At 36.9% G+C, this 15,228-nt stretch overlaps 1 protein-coding gene across 1 annotated transcript in view; it reads left to right on the top strand.

The window, feature by feature from the left end:
- RFX3 (regulatory factor X3) overlaps positions 1 to 15,228 on the top strand; it is a 258,294-nt gene that overhangs the window by 231,341 nt on the left and 11,725 nt on the right. The window contains exon 16 of the mRNA XM_033123755.1: positions 1,377 to 1,530. Coding sequence (XP_032979646.1) covers positions 1,377 to 1,530 — 154 coding nt within the window. The remainder of the gene's footprint in view (positions 1 to 1,376; positions 1,531 to 15,228) is intronic.

Here is a 15,228-nt window from a genome sequence, read left to right on the forward strand (position 1 = left end):
TTAAGTCGTGGTCTATTCATAAGTTTATTTCAAATCCTTGAAATAATCATGTAAGTTAGATAAGAGCAAAAATACTGCTTTCATTTTCTCCCAAGAGGATAAACAATCTCAGGGAAATGATTTGTATGAGATCAATAGGCTAATGAGTCAGAATCAGAATCCAAGGCTTTAGAATTTCAGATAGACAGAGATGATTTGTCTCTTGCCAAGTTGGATATATAGAATTTGATATATTAGTGAAATCTATATAAATAAAGTTGACATTAAAACAGAAAACAGAAGTATGGTCTTCTATTTTTCCATCTGCCTGACATTGTATAATTCTTTACAACAAGTCAAGGCTTAGACTATCAGCCTATACGTTTGTGAGATTCTGTCTCTTCCTCCTATCTGAGAATATAATGTCTGTTTAGTGTTCCTAGGCCAAAAATATCTAGAAAAGACTATTAAATGAAAGCGATAAGAAACACATACACACGCATACACACAAGACACCCCCACACACCCCACTCTGACTCTAAGTTAGAAATATTAAAGAAGTGTGAAATCATGGATAAGCTTAATGGTTGGCTTGTCCTCAGTGGGGCCAAAATTTTATTTTGGACTCATTTCCATTTTAAATATAATTGAGTTTATTGTTAGTATTTTATTAATAATGTTGATATTTTGGTCTTATAGTATTTTACCAATTAATCATTCACATTTTTCAAAGATATGCATTTCTTAATTGACTTCCTTACACTTATTTCTGATGGAAAATCACCTTAATTTAAATGGAAATCAGTAAGAAACTGGAATTACTTAATAAATTTGCCTTCAAATCCAACTTTTAGTAATCCCTGTACATGCTCACCTGCGTTGTACCTTGCCACATCTGGGAACATTGCTTAGTATATTTTGTCACCTTTGTATGGCACAAATACATATTTGCAAAAAAAAGTACACCTAAATCATTATCACTGAGTGGTGGTAACACAGTGTTTTCCCCCTCAAGAAGATTTTCACTTTGAATTGTTTTTTCTTATGGTGGTTATGAGTTCCCAACCTCTCAAAAATATTTTACGTTCAATTCTGACCCATTTGGGAGTTTAATAGACTCAGCAGACTTGCCTATGATAGTAAAATGGCTTTTCCCAGTGAAGACCTGTCTAGCTCTAATAAAGATCTAATCAAGTCTCAGTGGGGATTACCCCTTTACTACCCTCTTCCAAAGAGTTGAGCCAACTGCTTTCAAAAATGAAATTATTCCATGACAGGTTGTGTACTATACCAATCTTTCACACCTCCAACTGAACTTCTTTTAAGAGGAAAAGTACATTGAACTCTAATCCTGGTCACTAATATTGGCTGCATGTATGTCTTTTCTTTTGGAACAGCTCAATGGTTATTCGAGACTTAACCTTACGCAGTGCTGCTAGCTTTGGCTCCTTCCACCTGATCCGTCTACTCTACGACGAGTATATGTTCTACTTAGTAGAACATCGTGTTGCTCAGGCAACAGGAGAGACACCCATAGCAGTCATGGGAGAGGTAAGAGAGCTATAATCCATGTCTGTTTGTTTTTTAAAGAACCTGAATTACATTTTAATCAAAAAATAATAATTTTTGATTAAAGCAACGGTTCCTAAGCAGAAGCCTTAGACCCAGGAGGGGCTGTAGATTTATTTCAGGGGGTCATTAAACCCCTCTGTTCATGTATTTTCTTAATCAATTGCTTCTAAAATTATAGATTATATCGTGGAAGTTCATGGAATGTTTCAATGTGTCATAAAGGTGTCTATGTAAAGGAAAAGTTTGAGAACTACTGGACTGAAAAAAAAAACTTACTGAATGGAAAATAAGAAAGATTGATGCTTCTGATAAAGCTAAGGGTTAGGAATACAGAGGGAAAAGTTAAATATGTATTTTATAGACTCTTTTTCCCAATGTCCAAAAATCAAAATGAATGATTCTATTTCAGAAGGCAATGACGATGATGATAACGATAGCTAACATTTTGGGGGCACTTAGCTGTGTGCCAGGCACAGTTCTAAGTCCTTTACATATAATAAAACATTTGCACTTAACCCTTTGAGATAGCTACTATGTTATCCTGTTTTATCAATGAACATCTGAGATTGAAGTTGAAAGCTAAGACACAGAGAGATTAAATGGTTACATAGCTATTAAGAGATGCAGATCTGTTTTGAATCCTCACTCTGATTTTCAAACTCATGTTTCTAATTACTAAAGATGTGAAGAAAAAATTTCTCTTCTTCAGGAGTTTTAGATACCGTAGTAAGCAAAATGTCTTATTTTCAACAAGTGTCAAAAAGCTAAAGCTCTCAAGTTAATATAAATAACATTTTGTTATTACAATTAAGGAGAGATGCAAATGCTCAAATGATTCAACACTGCCTCATTTTGTTGTATTGAATTGGGAGTACTTTGAGATCTTGATGGATGATACCATATTAAGCAATATTACAAATTACCCAAAGCAGTAAAGAAGACTTGTTGATTTTTAAACTATGTGTATGTGCTTAGTTGGTATATTTTGGTATATTTTTGGTATATTTAAATTAAAAAAGGGAAAATAAATGTAAAATTCTTTTCCTAGTTTAATACATATGATAGTAAAGGTATAAATTTAAAAATAGATTAAAATATCTCAAGGACTCCTGTAAGTATTGTAATATAAATAAAATACATGTTAAACTTACTCAGAATGCTGGTTAAAATATTCCTCTTTCCATCTTCTTTAAAATCTCTTGTGGTATGCTGACTTAGATGTGTTTGTATGATGTTCCTTAATGGTGATTGGGTTTAAATAATGCCAGCTATATATGTGTGAGTGTCATGCAGGGACTCAGTTCCCACTCCCCGCACAAGAACGCAGGACATGGCGAGGCCAAAAAGGAACAACAATGGAGCCATAGATAGGGGAGGCATATCACTATATTCTCGATGGCAGCTGGTCGAGACACAAAAGCAAACATCCGCCAGTACCCCAGAGAGGGGTCTTCTGCACCCTAGTCTCGCTGGCGACTGGTAGACACAGGAAGTAGGATCAACATGATCCACAATCCACAATACGCTTGCTAACCGCAGTTGCCTGCTAGCGTAGCCACAGCAGTTATATTAGTGGCTAACGGCTAACTGATTACAGCTGATGGCCATCTGCTACCCGAGCCAGCACCTTTCCATGTGAGGTCGAGAGCCTGGGAACTGCTCTCTGGGACTCTTTTCCTACAGTGAGATTAAGTAAGAATCATTGTAGCTTTTACATTATAAGCAGGACCTCCTGTGACCTCCTGTGACCCAAACAATCTGGAGTTTTCTTAGATTTGACTTCCCCTTAGTGCTTCTTTCTTCAGTTCTTTAATAGGTGCTTTGTTGCAAAATGTCCAGTTGACGTATAGATTAAGTACTGTAAAATTTCTCAACTCATGGCCTAAAACTTCTGAACTAGACACGCCTTTTGGTATATTTAACACATTTGCCATCCACCTCATATGTTTCCGGACCTCTTTAAAGGATGATCAGGGTAATGATAACAGGGGTCCTCTTGAACACCAACCAGGTGGGTAGTCCTGATCCCTGGTCTTCGCTTTCCTGGCACCTCCAGGGAACCAAGGCAGCAGTCATGAGCCAAAGCGTGGAGCTGAGCAGCCTTCCCATCTGCTTGTAAGGCAGGACTGGCTCACCAGCATGCAAACAAAAAGGGCCTTACATAATCGGTACGGCCAACTAATCATTCTAATAGGCACTCCTTTTTTTATATATACTATGTGTAAACAATGTAAATGAATGTGACAGATTGTCAAATGAAGCAAAAATATATGAATAAAATCTAGATCAGAAAATAAGGTATGAAATACCTTCTGGAACATTAAAGATCTAAGCACACCTCTTGATTTCTTTGCTTACTCTCCCCTTACTCAATTTATAGGAAAGTCCTTGGAGCTCTCTATGTGCATGCGTTATTCAGCCCAGGCCAATTAAGGCTAATTTTATAGGTTTAATCCCCATACAACGCTGATGCTTCACACACCTATTAGCCATATCATATTGGTTATCATATCATATTTGGCCCTGGTTATATTATCATATCTGAACTTTCTTGATTCTTGGAGAAAGGAGAAGGAAATTCAAAACAAAGGAATGCTGTTTTCTCATGTGTACCTCAGACATTATACTAAGCCTACCGTAGAAATCAGCTCGGAGGTCAAAAAGACTTTGTCCTCCTGAGGCTCGGTTGCACGCTTAGCCCTTAGATGACTCCCCTTTCCAGACACCAAGTCCAGAAGTGCCTGTGTACACAGTGGGAGCAACACCTCAGGCCAAAATCCGTTGAAATCCATAAAAACCACTATTCCCCTCAATCGCAGCAAGTGGTTTTTGAATCATCAGTAACAACAACCACAAAAACAATAATTGTCACTATTTATTGAGAACTTAGTATTGTATACTATCTACTAATGGCCCTTTCTCAGTAAGTGATACTTCAATCCTCCATGATCATACTGGATACCTGAGTGTCAGCTCTTATATTTCTTTCTTTGTTGACCCCATATCCAACCAATTTTTAAGTCTGCCCTTTTCCAATACCCCCAGCCTGGTAGAGCAGCCAATATCATGTAAATGCACAGCTGATTGTGTTATCTCCATTTAAAACTGTTCAGTGACTTTCTCGTCTGTTAGTTAAAAAACAAAATTCTTTCCTTGGTACAGAAAGTCTGGACCTGCCTATCTGATTAAACCTCAACCACCCTGGTCCTACTCCTCCTGTTGCAATTACAGTGGTCTTTTCTCTGTTCTTATTCACCAATCTTTTCTCGTTAGTGAGCCACTGTGTAAATGGTTCTTTCTACCTAGAACCCTCTGTTCCAATTCTTAACTGCTCTAACTCCTACTTCATATCTTAAATATCATTACATAGGGAGGCCCAATTCCCCCAGACAATCTTAGATATATACTTTCTGAAGTGTACGTTTACTTTTAATTCTAGAACCTACACAATAGAAATTGCGTGATTACTTAATGCCTGGAAATGATAGTGGACCTTAAGTCAGAAGAACTGAATTCTACTTATAGTTCTGTCATTTATAGTGGTATAATCTTGGGCAAATCATGTTCACTTATGTTGAATCCTAGGACTTATCTCTGAAAATAATTTATTCATTTATTTAACAAATATTTCTTATACACGTACTCTAGGCCAAATACTATAATGATTAGGATATAATGATAAAATGGATTTTGACCTTCATTCCAGGAGCTTACATTTTAGTAAAGTATACATATTTATTAAATATTCACATAACTATATAGCTATAAATTTTGATGAGTGCTATAAAGGAAAATTAAAGAGATATATCGTTTTTCCCTGAAAATAAGACCTAACTGGACAATCAGCTCTAATGCGTCTTTTGGAGCAAAAATTAATATAAGACCTGGTATTATATTTATATTATATTACATTACATTACATTACATTATACCGGGTCTTAAAATAAGACCCAGTCTTATATTAATTTTTGCCCCAAAAGATGCATTAGAGCTGATTGTCTGGCTAGGTCATATTTTCGGGAAAACATACTAGGAATACTTAAATCAGGAGGCACTTATTCTAGCCTGGGAGGGCCAGGGTAAGCATCCCCCCAAAAACAATTGTTTAAAGTGAGATCTAAAAGACAAAAGGAATTAACTATGTGAAGATAGTGAGAATTTGGCGGTCAGAGGTGGAGACCACTGCAAGCACAGGGCAACCTGTGCACAGGTCCTACCTGAAATGGAAAGGAGGGAGCACAGCCACAGGGAAGTTGTCATGGGAAATCTGAGGCCCAAGCCCCAGAGAGACCAAATATCCCTTCACATTCAGCAGAGAGACAGAATTAGATTAGGATGGAAAACCAAAAAGTTCAAGTAAAACTAACACCCACATAGCACTGTTCTGAGTGCTTTATATATGTTAACTTAACTCACAACAATCCTATGAGCAAATATTATTATTAACCTATTTTACAGATGATGAAATTAGACATAGAGCTATCAAGTAACTTGCTCAAAGTCATACAGCTACTAATTTATGAAACCAGGTTACAAAAACAAGCAGTTTAGCACCACAGTCCTTGCTGTTAATCCATCACGGTCACAAGTATGACCTGCTACAGGATGGGGTGAGACTGGAGGGAGAATAGTCCAGAAATCCACCTGGGGAAATCTGGAAAATAGTCACAAACTTTGCTGGACTTTGTTTTGCTTTTATGGGTGCTTTATTCGGGATAGGTGTCAAACATCTAAATAGATGCAGAAGCAAGGAAAAAGTATTTCCCTTTAAAGTAACTTAAGGATAATTTTATATTTTGTCATTAATATGAATTCAATAAATGAGTTTTAAAATTAATATTTGCATGAGTTGAGCAGGCAGGAGAGGACCAATACATGTTTTATATATAAACACAGTATACAAACATACAAAATATTACTTTTGCATTCAATTGTTCAATTCAATTCAATACTATTGTTTCAGTTGTTGAAATGAAGACTACTAGATAATGGAAAACCCAAATGAAAGAGCATCAGAGCTCCAGTTTTATTTTAAATGTCAGTCTGCTACTACATTAATACTGACTAGTAAGTTTTTTTTAAAGCATTTGCCATTCCAGAATTTCATTATCATTATTTTTGCCTTCGTGTTAAAAAGGAAACAGAATTTATTTACTGCTAAAATTTATGTAATTTTTTTGAATTTTTATTTAAATATTAAAAATGTGCCCATAGGCTTTCTGGCAGTAGTGAAATGTTACGAGTAGGAATAAAATAAAATAAACAAGTTGCATCTGTTTGCACACCTGCTAAATAATAAAAAAAAAGAATCATAAGGCTTTCTGTGCAGCTCGGACAAGAAAAATTTTGCAGAAAAATACCCTTTTATTTGAATTTTATGGCTATTTGGAATCTCTTTGGAAGTTTATAGTATGTATGTTTTATTTCTTTAAAATATACATAGTCCATTAATATGTTCACTGAATCTATAAATTTTGATTGCTTCATAAAATGATTTTCTATAACAAACATTTTTATATTTAATCTATTAAATATATTTAAATTCTCTTTATCATATATGTTTGATTATACTTATTTAATATTATACCTAAGCCGCCACCTATATAACCAACTTTTTGTGATAAAAAAAAAATAGGAACCAAAAGGTGGTGTAGTTGTTTAATTATGAATAGAAATATTTAGAAAATAATGCTTTAATAATATTTTTAGGGAAAAACATTGAAGAACCCTTAAGGATTTACCATCAAAAGAAAAATGTCATGGATTCATCAAAATTGACATACTCAAAGTAGGAGAGAAAAAAATCTTCAAAACCTAAAAGCTAGAGAAGAGTGATAATAATTCAACAGGCAAGCTTTTAGGATAAAATTTGAGTGAAAAGGTCCAATTTGATAAAAGTATAATCATAGTAAATAAGCTTGGATGCTTAAAGTAAACCCAAATTAATGAAAATTAATTTCAGTGAACATTATTCTACTGCTACTAGTAAATACACTGAAAATGTACCTTTGGGATAGTAGACTAGTTATAGAATATTTTTAAAAGAATGAATTAGTTATATGCACCCCTACGTTCACTGCAGCACTACTTACAATAGTCAAGATATGGAAGCAACCTAAGTGTCCATTAATAGATGATTGGATAAAAAAGAAGTACATAAATATATATATATATATATATAAATATATATATATGTACTTTTTTACACACACACACATACGGATATATATATATATACACACACACACACACACACACATACATATATATAATGTACATGCATATATACAATGGAATATTACTTGGCCAAAAAACAAAAAGAATGAAATCTTACCATTTGCAACAACATGGATGGACCTAGAGGGTATTATGCTAAGGAAATAAGTCAGACTGAGAGAGACAAACACCATATGATCTCACTTATATGTGCAATCTATGAACCAATAAAACAGAAACAGACACATAAATACAGAGAACAAATTGATGGGTGCCAGATGAGAGGGGTGTTGAGGATTGATTGAAAAGGTGAAGGGATTAAGAAATACAAATTGGCAGCTACAAAATAGTCAGGGGGATGTAAAGTACAGCACAGAGAATAATAGTCAATAATATTGCAACAACTACATATAGTGCTAGGTGGATACTAGACTAATCGGGGGATCACTGCATAAATTACATAGAAATCTAACTACTATGGTATACACCAGAAACTAATATAAAATAATATTGAATGTCAGCTATAACTGAAAAAAGTAAATAATTTTTAAAATTTACTAAATTAAATAAATGGAAATGAATCATATCATCAGTTCAAATCATTTGCAGAAAGAAACTATCTTGGAATGGTAGTAGCTTAGAAAATGTAATACATACTTGTCAAAAGTTACATTTGTTATTTGTAATAAAGCTTATTATTGGTTATTACTATTTTTCCAATTGAGGACTGGCCTCCTGACAATCACTGTGCTAGGTGTTTTACATTCTCATTTAATATCCACCCAAACCTTGCAAGAAGTGTGTTAGTGTCCCCATTTTACACATGAGGAAAACAGGTTGAAAGTTGCCCAAAATCAGAACCAACAAGTGTTGGAGCTAACGGTAGAAAGTAGGACTGTCTCACTCCAAATAGTCACGTGGGCTCGATCCACATTTTAATTTTTTACCATATAAATTGTTGGGAGACCAGGCACTAATTTCAGAATAGGCACTAATTTATTTTTATCTGTACAGTACAGCTACCCCAAACACACCTGCCCCCACTATCACACACAAACCAGATGCGTAGCATATAAGCTTTCATTATTTTGTTTCATTATTATTTCCTCTGCATTACAGGATGCATCTTGATAGTGCCACCTCCCTTCCCCTTTCCAATTTTTGTTAGTAGATGTTCAGACTAAATTGAAATTAGTCTAAGGAAATTGCAATTGGAATGCTAAAAATGCCAGGAAAAATCAACAACAAATTACACCCTTCAGGTCCTCTGCACCCACCCACAGACCAGACCTAAATCAAAATTATTTTTTCAGAATTTGTAGTGTGCTTTTGGCTGTAAATCTGCTCCTCTACATTAGCACAATTCTGACAACTGGAAATTAAATTATAAAAGTGACCCCCTGGAAGAGAGACGTGGGAGGCCCTTCTCCTGTATCTTCATCCTCCAAGTTCCTAAGAATTGGTGCAGTTGAAGCTCTCCCAGTGTCCTCCTCTTTCCTGGTTTGTCAGTCTGTACCTTTCTCTCCTTGCATTTGAGAAAAGCACCCACTGACCCAGCAGCCCAAGGCCACAACCATTTCCCTCGGAGGTCCCTGCTCATTAGTTTCCTGTGCTGGTTTCCTTCCCTGCCTGCTCTGGGCTGGAACCCTCCTCTCATCCTCTGTAGGAAATGAGCTTTGCTTATCACTGTGGTCTCCACACAATCCCGCAAAAGGTGATCAAATACTCATTCAAGGAAGGAAGCAGAAAAGAATGATGGAAAGACAGACTACCAACTAACAGGATTTCGCTTTGGATTTCATGGTTGACAGCCATGCTGGATTTCTTTATCAGAAAAATAAAGCCCCTAGACCAAAAAGTGCTCCCTCTGCCCAGAATATGTTTGGCAATATTTCAGAGAACCTCTGCAGGAAGTTGGGTTTTTATAAAGTGCTTTATAACTAGAGACGCTCCCTCCTAAAGAGTTTAGAAATGGGGAAAGAGAAGAAAATAGAAGTTCAAGATTTCTTAACACATTTCAAGAACTAAAATGGGTACCGTAGACGTAAGGAAAGAAATCTCAGCATATTGTCCTCTTCAGTGAACCCCACCACCACAGGGCTATTTGCTTAGAAAAGAATTAGCCTGGGAGCCCTAACCGCAGAGCAAGCTGGGTGTACCGTGTTTCCCCAAAATTAAGACCCAGCCAGCCAATCAGCTCTAATGCGTCTTTTGGCGCAAAAATTAATATTAAGACTCGGTCTTATTTTAGTATAAGACCGGGTATAATATATAATATACAATACAATACAATACATTATAATACCGGGTCTTATATTAATTTTAGCTCCAAAAGGCGCATTAGAGCTGATTGTCCGGCTAGGTCCTATTTTCAGGGAAACGGTAGATTTCCTGGCACAGATTAAGCGTAACAGCTCCCCCTGCTGGCCTCTTTGCCACACTTATCCAGTGCCCAGCCCAAGCGGCTCTGGCCTTGCCATTGTCTTTCTGGTGTGTTTGCTCAGAGACAAAGGTGAAGAGAGTTAAATCTCTGGTCATCTTGATAAAGAAATACCCTTGTTTGAGATGGGCACGTTCCTCAATTCAGAGAAATTATTTTCTGCTTTTCACCATCACTGTACTAAAATGTACTTTCAGAAATACGACAGATTTTCTACAAGTATACTGGCCAAGTGAGATGATACTACAAGCACTTCAAACTTGATTCACACTTGTAATTGTAAAGGTTTTCTTGGTACAAAGAGAACATGTTTCCACATCCCAACCCCCGTTGTCCCTCCAGTTAATAATTTCCAAAAAATAGAGGTAGTACAATGAAAATTAAGGAGTGCTTGTGTGACATAATAAACTAATGCCATGGTTTCCTGTTGAAGGCAGCTTTTAGGTTATGAGCACCCAGGTTCTTTCTTTTTAACCCATAGTTTTATTTACATAAAGGATATGCAGCCAGGCCGAACCCTAACATTTGTAGGGCCTGGGGTACCTTATGTCTAAATATTTAAAAAGTTATGAATCAAGCTATAAGAAAAATCTGTTCAATCTACCTAGGTTGATAAATACAGAAGGTGCCAAAAATGTATATACACTTTTAAGAAAGGAAAACTGTATTAAAATTGTAATACTCAAAATATACTAATACCAAAAGATGAATACAAGTCACGTTTGACTTCTGCAATTACAGGAGGTGCTCAAAGTGGTTACCATCAGTGTCCAGACACTTCTGATTACGGCAAACTACTGCTTGAGCAATGTTGACCGAAGTGTCCCCTTGTATACATTTTTTTGGCACCCCCAGTATATCTTCATAACAAACTTAGAAGGCTGGGTTTAAATTTACAATTATCAGGCTCCTCCCAGTCCCATGCCAGAAAATGGTGACACAGACATAGTCCGCCCCTGGCCCAGCCTTTGGCCCCTAGACCACTTATCTTCTCTCACAGGTCACTCTCCGTCCTATACTATGAATAACCTCGTGCTCATACTTGTGGACACCTCAGTCCAGCATCAGGGTTGGTCCACCTTTGCAAACAGCTCCCCCTCGTTGGCTGTCCCTTCTTTTTTCTGCAGGGTGAACTTGGAGAAGAGACCTGCACAGGCCTGGAAGGAGTTTCAGGGTCTTTGGGTGGGGAATTCTGAGGTCTCATATAACAGGAGTCTGGTCTGGGGGGCGGGAGGAAAACCCAGGCTCCAGGAGGGTACACCCACCTGTCTCAGCTGACTCCTTACACTGAGCAGCCACAGGAAAGCCAGAACAGGGATCTCCACAGAGTGGGCTTGGGACAGAGGCCCCTCTTGGTTTCGCCTAATGGTAGTGTTAAATGTTCCTATTTTGAAACTACGTACTTTTCTCCTCAGAAGCAACTAAGGCCTGTATGCTTCCTTCACTACCTGCATGCTTACTCATGAGTGCTTTTAGAGATTTGAAATGATGTAAAGGTATGTGCATTGCTGTGTGCCCAGGGACACAGGGGAAAAAGATAAAAAAGCCTCAACAGTTAGAATCAGGATGAAAACATGCTACCTGTGTACAGAATGGCCGAGAGCGCACATTGCACGGGTAGCCAGCTAGCCCGAAGGAGCAGGACCACCAGCGGTTTAGGGCAGACTGCCTTGGTGTGAAGCAGACTGGCTGAAATCTTGGCCATCTTAGCAGGCTTCAGTAAAACTGTTTGAAATTACATACAAAAGTTCACTTACAGAAAAAAAATAACCGAGGAATACAAGATTTTTACCAAGTGGAACATTAAATTCCTGGCAAATTTTATAAAATTGGAAATCACTTTAAAGTCAGTAGCTATTTTTCCTCAGTTGTGAAACCCTGTACTGAAGCTAAATGTAAAATGCTTTGATTAATTTGGTTCTCATTTGTAAGACATTTAAAGAAAATAACAATGCTCTGAATTCCCTTATGATTGAAATTTTAAGATGTTTTTATCCACCATCAAAAGCATCCAAAATAATTGCTTCTTCCTAATCCTTTTGTGTTCTCCTAACTGGCTAATAGAATGCTCAACTATATAAGATTTGTAAAATTCAGAACATTATAAAGTTCAATCAAAGGGTAGAATATTCAAAGATTAGAATTAGGTCATGAAGTTCCAAATGTGCATGTAAACAATCTTTCTGCTTCTGTAGGGAAAGCTCTCCAGGGCCTTATTCCTTCATTGACTTTTTAGAAGAGCCGAAAGAGAAGCAGTTGGTTAGGCCAGAGTTTACATGTTGATACTCATCTGAGCTCATTAGCTATTTATGATTGTGTGGTCCTCTCCATTCCACACAACACACACACACACACACACACACACACACACACACACACACACACACACACCATCCATGTTTAGTGTTTAGGTCAGCTCTTCTCATGGTTTGCTCCAGTCATAAAGGGCTTGGTCAGTATATATAAACTGACTTCAACTTCAGCCCTAGATTGAGTTTATAGTGTCAACAACCTAAAGTCAGAGCCTAAGAAACACTTCCATTCTCAGGCAGAACTTTAGCCCTACTCACCTAGAGACGTTTCATTTTGAAAGTCACTATCTTATGGCCTTACAGTGGAATTCCAGGGCTTTATAAATAGTATTTGACCACTCAGTTTTGAAGACAATAGACTCTATTTCATATATTAGGAAAACTAAGGCTCAAAGGGTAACTTGTCTGGGATCACATATCTGATAACGGTAGAGTTGTGATTCAAACCCAGGTAAGGCTGGCTCCACATCCAGTGTTGTTCCTCCTATACCACGCTCCACACCAAAATTTACATTTCCTATTTCCCATTTAACACCTTTGCAACCTAGGCAAGTTATATATATCTCCTCACTTGAGTCTTAATTTTATCATCAACAAAATAAGCATAAGGACCATTCCTTCACAGGGTTGTTGTGAGGATTAAATTAGATCGGTAGGTATATCAGTAGGTATAGTTAGGTAGATGGGGGGCATAAGCAGGCAGGCAGACAGGCACGTAGTAGGTCCCCAATTATGTCAGCTTCACTTCCTCCCCCTTTTCTTTCCATAGCTGTGTAAATATCTGAAGCTATGTGTATTACTCAGGAGGTACTATATTTGAATGCCGTCTACTCCAGATTAGGATTTTTAATAATTGATTCTACACTGACAAACCAAGTAATGTGTACAATTAGAACATCATTTTTTTTGACAATGCAAAGATAAGCTTAGAAGTTGAAATTAATAAAAGGTAACATAAAGGCTGAGAAGGCTCTAATATTACTATACTGCAAGGGGAAAAATAGCCTGTAGACAAGTTTTGAATGTTAAGTCAAATGATTCATGGAATTACAAAGAATTCAACAGCATTCTTTGGGACGTAGTCAAAGTGGTAATCAGAGGCAAACTAATTCAATGCTTTGTAGAACAGAGACAACAAAATACAATAGGGAAATAAGTCATTTAGAAAAGAAAATGGCAACATTAGGGAAGAAGCATAAACATAATTAAATCTAGCTAGACGATCATAGCTACTAGACTTGTAAGAATAGCTAACTAGTAGGAATAAATGATAGATCTTATAAGTTCTTGTGAAATGGGGAGAAAGGAATATATATATATATAAAATAAAATTTATGTCCACATAAAAGTATGCAAAATACGTTATGTGTTTTGTTACAAAATTTATGCAAGTTAAAGGATAAAAATCCCTAAGAGACATGTTATTGCAATCACGAGATAGAAACCACTTCAGACAACTTTATAGTCTTCAGTTATTAAGATAGCTTAAAGATATTCTTCGCCAGAGTGAATGATTCGTTGGCAGGAACTAGAAAAACATACATATATACACAAATATACATATTTTTTCCCTATATACATATTTTTAAAGTTATCACTGCTGGCAGAACTAGTCTCCAGTATCAGACCAGAGCATGACTTTATTCTGAATCTAAGTAAAGCCTCCTCCTAAAGAGTAGCTGTAGCCCCCAAATAAATAGTCTTTTCTCAGTTCAAGCTTTCTGCTGTTGAGCCTATCAGCCCTTGACCTTGGTCCCCAGGTCAGCAGGAGTACCTAGGGTTACATGGTAAAGTTTACTTTATGGATTCTAGTAATACTATACACGCTGCCTCTGGTCACTTCCTTCAATTAATCGCCTCCCAGCACCCTGGCATCTGGCTGCTGGCCGCGGCAGCATGGATTCTCACAGAAGCGCTGAGCAGTGCTAACACAAGAGGACATTCTGAGGTCTCTGGGGCTGCTGGTGGTGCAGTCTGGTGGAACATGTTGATCCTCATGAAACGGTGCCAAGACCCGGGTGTCTCCTCTTCCTTAGTATATAACTTGAACGGGAGAGTTACTCCATAGGCCTGTCAAGATGTGAAGCTTAGGGCTTGTTTGGCCCCACTACCCAATAGCTTTTGGCTTCCTCACTTGATTTCCACTTCTTTGTCTAGAATGACTTTCTTACGTTTCCTTAACAACTTTCAGCTCTGTGATCCTTCTGAACTTTTTGGATGTTTGTATGGTTTCAGTGAGCCTAGACGTTGAAATGTAAAAAAATTTTCAGACTGGTAGGAAGTTGTACATAAAATTCTAAATCTCCACAAATGAAAAATAAAGTACAAATGCCCTTAGTGACAAATATATCATAAAAGATGAATTTATGTCTATATAATACGCCACCACAGTAAAGAACACAGACAAAATTGAGGAAAAAATTCTGTGTTCTAAACAGCTTAATCTGGAGGGTGTGTTTCCTTTACCACTAGAAAAAAAAATAATGGCAAATGGTTTTACTCAGGCAAATGTGACAGTTTTTTTAAAATAGCTTAGATATATGGTAGGCAGTATAATGTGCTCCCAAAGATGTCTGCATTCTAATCCCTGGGATCTGTGAATATGTTAGGTTACATACAGATGGAATTAAGATTACTAATTAATTAACCTTAAACTAAGGAGATAATACCAGATGATCTGGATGGGCGCAGTGTGATCACAAGGGTCTT

Source organism: Rhinolophus ferrumequinum, chromosome 12, assembly GCF_004115265.2.
Source record: "Rhinolophus ferrumequinum isolate MPI-CBG mRhiFer1 chromosome 12, mRhiFer1_v1.p, whole genome shotgun sequence".
Taxonomy (NCBI): domain Eukaryota; kingdom Metazoa; phylum Chordata; class Mammalia; order Chiroptera; family Rhinolophidae; genus Rhinolophus; species Rhinolophus ferrumequinum.